At 37.7% G+C, this 11229-nt stretch overlaps 1 protein-coding gene across 1 annotated transcript in view; it reads left to right on the forward strand.

The window, feature by feature from the left end:
- LOC106871154 (uncharacterized) overlaps nucleotides 1-11229 on the forward strand; it is a 589447-nt gene that overhangs the window by 495562 nt on the left and 82656 nt on the right. The window contains exons 10-11 of the mRNA XM_052976152.1: nucleotides 2949-3074; nucleotides 5199-5372. Coding sequence (XP_052832112.1) covers nucleotides 2949-3074; nucleotides 5199-5372 — 300 coding nt within the window. The remainder of the gene's footprint in view (nucleotides 1-2948; nucleotides 3075-5198; nucleotides 5373-11229) is intronic.

The following is an 11229-nucleotide window of genomic DNA, read 5'->3' on the forward strand; positions in this document are numbered from 1 at the left end:
CATGAGTATTCCTTGCCATCACAATATAGCGGCAAAACAATTTGACAAGATCAGTAAATATAAAGACTTGCTGATAGAAATTGAAAAAATGTGGCATCTCAAGGCGACTACTGTACCAGTGATTGTAGGATCTCTAGGAATGATAAAAAAAAAAAGGTATTGAAACCTATTTGAAAATGATACAGGCTTACCATCCCTACAGGAAGTGCAAAAAATCATGTTAACTTGAATGACTCATGTACTGAGAAGAGCATTATCGCTGTGAAAACAACATCCATTCATGAATTTATTTAATTATTAAAAGGCGAGAATGGCAAGATTATACGAAAAGAAGGTGAAAGAGGGTTAATATCTGAAGAAGACTGCGTGGCGTTAGCTATAGTAGATATAGACTCCCATGTAGGTAATAGTGAAGAAAGGTTATTAAAAGTTGCTAAAGTTACAGCAAGACAAAGGGAAACCAAAAACCTAAACGAAGTCAAAAACTAGAAAAAAGAACAGAAATTATCTGACTGGTAGGTTGCATGGTAGATTCCCCGAAGATAGTTGCAGCACAGGGAGACATGGCGATGATTGCAAAAAGGAAAGCTGAAAAGGGAAACAGAAAGTTTGTTTGTAGCCGCACAAGCATTAAGGACTAATTGGATAAAAGTCAAGATAGACAAAAACCAAGTAGATTCTCAATGTAGGTTATGCAAATCAAAGGAGGAGAGCGTTACTCTTATAGTAAGTGAATGTAGCAGGCTGGCACGGAAAGAATACAAGACATGACAATCTCGGGAGAGAAATCCACCGGGAATTATGTAGAAAGCTAGGATTTGAACATACTAATAAATGGTATGAACATGAATCAAAGTAGGACCTAGTCATTGAATTACGGAGACTATGGAAAGTGCGGGTAAAATGTATCCCAATAGTTATAGATGCATTGGGAACTATCCCCAAAGATCTGAACAGATGGCTATAGGAAATAGGCATGAAACCCAGTTTAGTACAGCTGCAGGATACTTAGGAGGGTTCTTGGTGTCTAAGGTTACTTGTTGTAACCCGATGCTAGTTTTTTTTTTTACTTTTCCAAGTCTAATCTGTTGTGTGTATACGAAAATAATAATAATAATAATAATAATAATAATAATAATAATAATAATAATAATAATAATAATGTGAAAATAATACCAGTAATAATTGGAGCATTTTGCCTGATAGAAAAATGCATATGAACAAAAACGTAGATGCTATACTTAGATCCTCAACATTACACACTTTCCAAAAAATAGCCCTGCTAGGAACAGCCCACATCTCTCTTTCTCTCTTTACACTTTCGCTTGTTTCAGTCTTTTTACTGTGTCCATGCTGGAGCACCGCCTTTTAGTCGAGCAACTCGACCCCAGGACTTATTCTTTGGAAGCCTATTACTTATTCTATCGTTCCCTTTTGCCGAACCGCTAGGTTACGGGGACGTAAACACATCAGCATCGGTTGTCAAGCGATGTTGGGGTGGGACAAACCCAGACGCACAAACACATACACACATACATATATATATACATATATACGACGGGTTTCTTTCAGTTTCCGTCTACCAAATCCAATCACAAGGCTTTGGTCGGCCCGAGGCTATAGTAGAAGACACTTGCCCAAGATGCCACGCAGTGGGATTGAACCCGGAACCATGTGATTATTAAGCAAGCTACTTACCACACAGCCACTCCCACGCCACATCCTAGGCAATACACTATCAATTCAATAAAACAACCCAAACAAAACAATCCACACGCACAATACACTCTATATAGTAAACATCCAATAAAATAAGCTACCACCAGCAGCCTAGATACTCAATGCATTACACACACAACACTAATACAACAAAAGACTTCACCACACCTCATAACAGAAAAGAAACTGATGCAATACAGTACTGGGAAGACTTTTCAGACTCCCAATAACAAAAAAAAGAACACCGCAACAGAAACCCCAGCAACACGGATGTGTAGCAGGTGATGCACTAGAAATTTGCCTGAAACTACCAAATATTGAATAATAACAGTAATAATAGCGAATCCTTTTTAAGTATCTTAAACTCCATACTTACCAAAAAAAATTATTGATCAGAAGACTAGAAAGGTGACAGATATTTAGCAGACAGATGAACCTGTAAAAATGTTATAGGGTATTACTGTTCAAACAGATAGATTGATAGAACAGCGTCTAATCGGGTACCGATGTCTTTGAGAAAGAAGCATGGTGGGAGCTGTAACTAATAGTCAATCTTTTGAAAATTCTTTAAAATTTTTGTGAACTTATGTGAGTGTATGTATTAGTAGTTATGTGCGTATACGTCTATGCATTTATATATACGTATGTATGTGTGCTTGCCTATGTAAACTGACCACATACAGTACTGGACCACTTATCCGGCTCCCAAGAAACCGGGAATGCTCATGCAATATATTGTATTTAGTATTTAGTAAAGAGGCCCTGTTTTTCTAATGGGCTAATTTACATACGTTAAAAGTAGTTCTATTGTTTACCTTTTCTAAGTGGATTGATAATGATTTAACATTCTCTGCTTTAGAAGTATATTCATTTTTACCTGTATCTCTTTACTTTTCCTCGTTTAAGTTTCATCCTATAATCATTATACTGTGTAAATGATACAATGCGAAATATTTTTTTTAAAATTAAGCCGATTAATAAATATCAAACAGATCATGCTACAAAAATGTATTAATTTGAATCTATTTTCTATAATATATTTTATATTTAAAATATATATTTAGGCTGTCGCCAGAAAACAGAAAAATCTAGAACTCCGCGATACCTCTGGCCCCAAGCTTGCCGGATAATGATAAACTTTTTCTCCCTCTCTCCCCTCTCTCTCTCTCTCTCTCTCTCTCTCTCTCTCTCTCTCTCTCTCTAACCCCCCGCTACTCGTCTATTTCCAGATGCGATACTTTCACGATCCTATAATTACGTGTCTGCAATGCTTGGATTTAATAGAATTACAGGATGCTACGCAGAAATCTGAAGTTTATGCCAGTCTAGTTCATATTCTTCCAACTATACCAAAGGTAATCTTTTTTCCAGTTTTTATTTGTTTATTTCGAAACCCAGTTTCGTCTGATTTCTTTCGGGTCATCTTTGCAGCAGATATCCTTTTACAGCCGAAACCGGGAGGTTCAAAGATCAATTTCCAATCTTTTTTTGCTTTGAATAGTTATTCTTTTTTTTTTTTTTGTATCACGAGACAGTCATTATGCCAATAATAACCACACGCACTATTTCTAGTTTCCCTTCCTTATTATTCATTGACTGTTTAACTATTTGACCAACTAAATCATCGATTATTCGATTAATCATTCGGTTGAGCAATCAATAGGATATGCTTTCCAAAATTCCTTCGTCGCTATTTGTGACTCCGACCAAGAGAAGAGAGTATGTTATTGATGAAGACGAGAAGGACGACGAAAAAGAACTTTGACAAACATAATTGACTGATTTATTAACTAAATAAATAATTAAATAATCAATTAATTAATTGGATACATAGCTAACCAAGTGGCAAATAAATTATAAAGAAGCAAAACAAAACGGGTGCATGTGTTTATCATTGGCATTATGACCCTCCAAAGATACACAAAATATGTCTCAATACACGACTTCACATTAAGAGTCATGTAAATCAAATACAAACAGTTTGTTTTTGTTTAGAGTCTGTGAATGTTTCCAATGCATTTATACAGCAATCATACTAAATCGAACAAAACTCTTTTTTTCTGTACGATCTAATACTCGAGAAAAACAGATACATCTTTCCTGGGATTCCATTTCCCGCTATTAGTGGTACGCAATATACATAACTGTGTATTATATACAAATCAATACAGCAATTAACATGCAGATACAACAATGACTTTCCGAACGCTGATAGTCCAGAGCTTATCTCTTACCTCTTACTTGTTTCATTCATCAGTCTGTGGTCATGCTGGAGCACTGCCTTGAAGGTTTTAGTCGAAAAAGTCGAACCCAGGACTTTTTAAAGACTAGTACCGATTCTATCAGTCTCTTTTGCCGAACCGCTAAGTTGTGGAAGACGTAAGCACACCAACACCCGTTGTCAAGCAGTGGTGGAAGACAAATATAAAGGCATAGATACATACAGATTTATGCACACACACAATGTATATATGGCCACAGCTCATGAGCTGAAACTAGATAAAATGAAAATGATATATATATATATACGATGGGCGTCTTTCAGTTTCCGAATACCAAATACACTCACAAGGCCTTGGTCCGACCGAGGCTAAAGCAGAAGGCACTTACCCAAGGTGCCACGCAGTGGGACTGAACCCCAAACCATGTTGTTGAGAAGCTAGCTTCTTATCACACAGCCTCATCTGTGCCTATGTACTAATTCATAAGCAAGGACTTCAAATTCCCACGGCCGCCAAACTAGTTTACTGGTACCTCGTACAGACTAGTATTTTACACAGTACAGTATTAATAAATTTATATCATTTACACTAAATTACAGATAACTGAATTTCATTTAATTACAGTGTAACAAAATTTTTATTTCGTTTTGGCTTAGATCAGTAAATGTTATTTCCTATTTGCTTCTATCTAGAAATCAAACAAAATGACTACTATTCCCTTCAAACTTTGGTCTTGTCACCTGGAAATCAATGTTTTGAAACTAATTTATTTTCCATTACATTTTAGAAAGATGCAACGCTGAATATCACATATTAGTTTGTCAGTTGCTCTACCTTAACCACTTAAGCACGCCACTTAGTGGCTGACAATATGTGCATCTCTGATCATGAGCAGGAGTAGTGGTGGTGGGAGGGGAATTATAACCATGTGTTGAGAGGGGTTCTTCGGGGTTTGAATAAATATAACAAAAGCAAAGTTTGAAGGGAATATTAGCCATTTTTCATACTTTCTAAGGGTAAATAAACAGAAAGTAACAATTGCTACCCAAGAAGAGAAATTGTATTATACAGTGTTATTTAAGAAACTTTTATATATGCCTAATTTAGTGCGTGTTGATCAAAGTGGCCACTCCTAATTCGGATGAATCAGTAATCTGGAGAGGCTTTGGAACGAAAGGTTTTGGAAAATCGATTTTGTACAAAAATCTCAATAAGCTCTGCTTTCTACTTCTTAGTCCTTTTTTTCTCTGGTTTCAGAAAATTATATACAAACATATCTATCCGATTTTATTGAACGAATGCCGCTCCCCTGATATCACCTTAGCTATGTCACCCCTATTAGGGATCATCGAATTGGCCAGCCGCGAAGAATACTCGGAAATCCTTATTAACGACATACGATACCTTATGGGAATGTCGAAACCGATTCAGGTAAGTGATGTTTCTTCATTCGATAGATCAAAGGTCCTTAGGAGGTTTTACCTTCAAAGTTGGACGATTGGTGGCGTTGTTGTTGAGACGAAACGCTTATTTGGTGATTTTTCTTTTATCTTTCTTTTTTCATGTGAAAAAAAAATTCAATGTACGTTTTAGGTTGTTGTGGTTGTTGCTGTTGTTGTTATTATTATTATTTTGGTTTGGCTCAGATTCGGTCTTTATGTGGGTAGCGGGTTACTAGCTGTAACCTTAAATTTTCACAAGTTCTCACCTGATAATCCTTGCTGTGCCTAAGAGAAACTTTCTGTAGAAGCTCTACTGGGCATTCTATTTCAATCTCCTTCAGCCATTTGTCTATAGACATTTGTCTTTGCACCAATTATTATAGGCATGACCCTTACTGTTCTCACGCTCCAAATTCTTTCCATTTCAAATTTTAAGGGATTGTATTTTTTTCTCGTCCTCTTTCTTTACAATCTTGGAATCAAACGGACATGATGGGTCGATCAGTAAACAACTTCGCTTTTCCTTATCTATAATTGTTATGTCCGCTCTGTTATTTTCTAAGCTTTTGTCCGTTTGAATAGGCAAGTCCCACAAAATCTTACATTTCTCCGACTCCAATATTCTTTCGATTTGGGGATTCTACCATGTGTTTCCAGCTTCAAATCCCCATTTCTGGCACAGTTTCCAGCGTAAAACTTTTACAACCTGGTCGTGCCTCCATTTCTTATATTCTTCCTGTGCCAACTTGGAGTATTCTCCCATAATGTGTGATAATGTCTCGTTCCAAGTTCCACAGGCTCTACATTTTTCTGACACATTCTGTCGATATATATTTTTTCTGAAGTTGTTTGTTTTTATCGCTTGATCCTCAGCTGCTACAATTAAGCTCTCTGTTTCTTTTTTTAACTGCCCCCTTTTTAACCAAGCCCAAGATTTAGTTCCACATACGTCTTCAGTGACTCTCCAAAATTTGCCATGCATAGGTTTCCCTTTAATCTGTCTGACTTGCTCTCTTTGTATTTCATTCTTGTCCTTTTCTCCTATTACGCGCTTGGTCACCTGTTTTTTATTTACTGTCTCTAGTATTTTTTCTGTGCTGCTCTGTAAATACTCTACTACGCTTTTTCTTTCCTTCTGTACACATTCTTCTACTGTTATTAAGCCTCTTTCACCTTGGTCTCTCCTCAAGTACAGCCGGTTGATATCAGCTTTCAGATAGTTTTACTTAACCAACTGACTGTGTGGTACAATGTCATATGCTTCTTTGTAATCTACTCATGCTACATTCAGTCTCGTCAATCTGCGTCGACAATTTCTAATTGTCATTTTATCAATTAATAAGTGATCTTTTGCTGTCCTACTTTGTTTCCTGCATCCTTTCTCTTCTTCTGGAAGTAGATTACTACTTTCCACATGGTTGTATAACTCTTCCGCCAAGACACCGGTCATAAGCTTCCTTTTTGTCTTGGCAAGTTATCTTTCCATCTTTGTTAGCCATTCCACGCCTTTTTATGTTTCGTCGGCCTGTTCCACAGCCTTCCCCCAATTGTTTTACTTTATTCCACATCTGGAATCAGTTTCTGGTGTTGGCCTCCCTCTTTCTCCCTCAAATAGACACCTTCTATTTGATTGGAACAGTCTATTCTGTTCGAAACCTTTGCATCTAGCATCATATCTTTTCAATTTGGCCTTTAATTCTGTCACCGTTTGTGTCAATTTTTCATGTACTGTTTGTTTGCCCCCTTTCTGTTAACCTGTTCTGTCCATTCAATTTTCTGATTACTGCCTTATTTATGAGCTCTCCTCTCATTATCCTATTCAGTTGCCCTAGTTCGTTCCGTGTCTTTTCCAGTTTCATTCGTATTCTCTTCCTCCAGTTTGGTTCTTTCTTTTCATTTGCTTCTATATCTTCAGTTATTCGCTTGTAGCCTACTGTATTAGCCACAACATTAGCAGCAACTATGATTAACTGGTTTGTTTCACTGATGTTTTCTGTTTTCATCAAGCTTAAAACCTCATATACTTTGTCTGTGGCTCTCCTCTCTTTTGTTTCTGTCCATATACAGGGGTTGGACAAAATAATGGAAATACCTAGCATCATAATTTTGAAATATCTATAAAACCGTCAAAAGCTTGTTTATTTTTGTTTTTTGATTTATTATTAGTGTTGCTTAATATGTTTTGCTACAATTGCTGTTCAGATATCATCAGAAAAAGGTAATTAAAATTCATTAAAATGTAAGATCCATCGAACTTTCAAAGAGGTCAAATTGTTGGTTCTCGTATGGCAGGCACTAGCGTAACGAAAACAGCCGAAATGTTTGGTATATCAAGAAGTACTATATTGAAAGTAATAACTGCCTTTGAGAAAGAGGGAAAAAAAACCTCCTCGCCGGAAACAAAACTCCGGAAGAAAACCAAAACTTTCAGATAGGGACTGCCCGATTCTTATTTGAATTGTTAGAAAGTATCACAAAATTACAGCTCCCCAAATTACTGCAGAGCATAAAGACCACCTCAAGAACCCAGTTTCCAAAGATTTCAGTGTTATTGAAAATTTATGGTGCACTTTAGAAAAACAAGTAAGGAGTCGATATCCTCCATCATCATCACTACAAGAACTGGAGACTGTTTTAGCTAAAGTATGGACAAAAATTCCTTTGGAAACAATTCAAACTTTGTACGAGTCCATACCTCGTAGAATTGAAGCTGTAATTACTGCCAAAGGCGGTCCTCCCCCATATTAAAATAAATTTGCTTGAAATTTTAAGGTGTTTCCATTATTTTGTCCAATCCCTGTAGCCTACATTTGGTAGTACAATCAGACATTTTACCTCGTCACATTACTAAAATCTCTTTCTCTTCGTCATTCAAAGTTTTACTGTCTCTTGTCTATCTAGATCGTCTTCATACGCTACTTAATCAGTAATCTCTGGTACTCTGCGTTTTCCATTTGTTTCATGTTCTTCGTGTCTTACCCTTTCATTACCATTTTTTGCTACTGCTGTTTCACTCTGTTTTTTTTTTTTTTTTACTTTTCTCTGAATTTCTTGAATCTCTGCTCCTGTAATCCAATCGTTCCTACAGATTGCTTTCTTGTTAAAACAACCTTTCGGCTGATGTATTCTCCAGCCTTCTTCAGGTATCCTGGGGAAATTTTGCCAAGGTATTTTTCGATGTTGTTGTTGTTATTATTATCATTATTGCGATCACTACCTGGAATCGAACTCGGAATCTTGCGATTAGTAGCCCGCGCTCTTAACTACTACGCCACATGCCCGTGGGCAATTATGGGGTTAATGTTAGGGCTTATAAATCTAATATCTTCCTATCCTTTTTTAATACCGGTTCCTATATGCTACTCATATCAGCTTAGGAGGTTACTATGTCCTAACATATGTGCTGCTTCTTTTAGTTTTCGTATTTTCCAGTGGTGTTCTCTGTCTAGTATTTTAACTTCATCCTACAGGGGGAGGTGGTTTCCGTTTTTGCATACACGATCAGCTATACCCGATTTATCAATATCTCCTCGTGCCACAACTTTGCGATGTTCCTCTACGCTTATTTTGAGGGGGCGACATGTTTCGCCTTTGTATAACCTACCACAGCTGCACGCAGTATTTGGTCATATTCTCTTCTGTTGGTGGTCTTACTCGAAGGAGATATTTGCGAATACAGTCCTGATGTCATATAGGCTGCATATCTTTTGTATCTTTTCGGAGAAGCCTTTCAAATAGGGTAGACAGACTGTGGTCAGTTTATGGGTTTCATCCTCTCTTTTCTTCACAATTAGAGTGGATAGTATGTTTTGGAGGTAGTTGTTGCTTAATAGATTGTTACTTAGCCTTGCCCCAGTTGCTGCTTGATTAAATTGGAACGTATGGTGTTTATTTTCTTGTGGAAGGGATGCATTCCAATGGTCAGGTGGTCTGTTTGCTGCCAACTCCCTCTGCGTGGAGGCTTAGGCATGCCATGACTTTTCATGGGCAGACACGCACTCGGGTTGCGCCGTCTGCAATGAATTCTAGAAGGTGAACTGTGTTGGCTCCGTCTGTAAGACGCCTTTCCGCAGCTCCTTGACAGAGCTGCAGTCCTGGGTAAAAGATAGGCCGAGACTGGGCGCCTGACACTTAGAATATCGTCAGGCGCTCTCTATCCTCTGCAAGTCGGACAATAGGATCCGTGGATGTTTCACTTTAGATATTTACAGAAGATTAGTAGCGGGGAAGTGCGACAACGTCCTCGGGGTGACCCTAGGCGTCGACGAAGACGAACTGGCAAGTCAATTCCGGAGGACTTTCCGAAAGGGAAGTGTTATGGATAATTTCCAGATGTCTTTGGTCTGGCAGTGCTACCGGTGGGGGCGCTACTAGTTCGAGATAAACTCTACAGGCACGGGCTCGTCCGATGTGCTCGCAGAGCGATGAAACCGTTCTGCATGCACTCGTTCAGTGTCCGGGCATTGCTGACTCGTAGAGTTATGTCAAACAAGTGCTGTCGCGTGTGGGACGGATCAGTCGGTCAGCCGAGTCCATAATGATGATTGTCCCGCCGCCCTCCTTTAATCGGTCACGCAAGGCAGTTTTCTTTTGTCTGGTGGCTGTGGCGAAAGAAGATGTCTGGTGGACAAGGCTGAAAGGAATGAGGACAGAAACATTCCTCTTTGGTAAAGCCCTCATCGACTTATTAAAGTTTCAATTGAAAAGGTAAGTGAGGGTAGAGAGGGGGATGCTGTCCTCGAGTGAATTTATGAAAGGGTAGGTGAAAGTTGGGGGGGGTGGAGTTGAACTGTTTGTTTTGTTCAAAGAAACATTGGCGTTTTTCATATCGGCGGATCCTTTGTGCTTTGGCAGGGATATGTTGCTTTAAATTTCCTTTTACCTCAGGTAAATCTTTTTCTGTAATGTATTTGCATAGTATTTTTGTTGCCTTCTTGTTCCTTAGTAGTGTTGATTGTCTGCTAATTTCGTTGAGAATTAACAGTCTTTTCTCTTTTTTTTCTTTCTTTCTTTTTTTTTATATTATTTATCCGCAGGGTTTATTTGGGTGGTGGGACTTCTGTTTGGATGGTTTTGAGGGAGTATCCAGCTTCTTTTGTAGTTGCAGTGGCTGCTTGCATGTATTATGTCATTTATTTTGGTGATATTGACATTTGTTTCTATGGCTATTAGTTCCGTGACGGCCAAGCTCATGCTACTTATTATTGATGTTGTTTTATTGTCTATTTATTATTATTATTGTTATTATTATTATTATTATTATTATTATTATTATTATTATTATTATTATTATTATTATTATTATTATTATTATTATTGTTATTATTATTATTATTATTAAGGCAGTGAGCTGGCAGAATAATTTAGCAAACCGGCCAAAATGCCTATCAGCATTTCGTCCGTCATTACGTTCTGCTGGATTCGACTTTGCCTATCATCATTTCGGAGTCAATAAAAATAATTACCAGTCGAGAACTGGAGTCAATTTATCCACTAGTCCCCATCCCTAAATTTTGGTAGAGGGGACTAGAAAGGATTATTATGGCTGTGAATTTGCAACGTTGATAAAATTGCCTTTCAGCATTTGTTCAGGAGATTAAGAACAGTTATGAAAGAAACGGAAAATTCCTCGGGTTTCATTTGTCATAATTCTTTAATAGGCTACGTATCTTTTATCTTCAACTTGTTTCAGTCATTAAACTGCAGTCATGCTGGAGAACCTCCTTGAAGAATTTTTAGTCGAATGTATCGACCTCAGTACTTATATTTTTTAAGCCTAGTATTATTTCTATCGGTCACTTTTGCCGAACCACTTAGCTACTGAAACGTAAACACACCAACCTCAC

Source organism: Octopus bimaculoides, chromosome 23 (assembly GCF_001194135.2).
Source record: "Octopus bimaculoides isolate UCB-OBI-ISO-001 chromosome 23, ASM119413v2, whole genome shotgun sequence".
Classification (NCBI taxonomy): domain Eukaryota; kingdom Metazoa; phylum Mollusca; class Cephalopoda; order Octopoda; family Octopodidae; genus Octopus; species Octopus bimaculoides.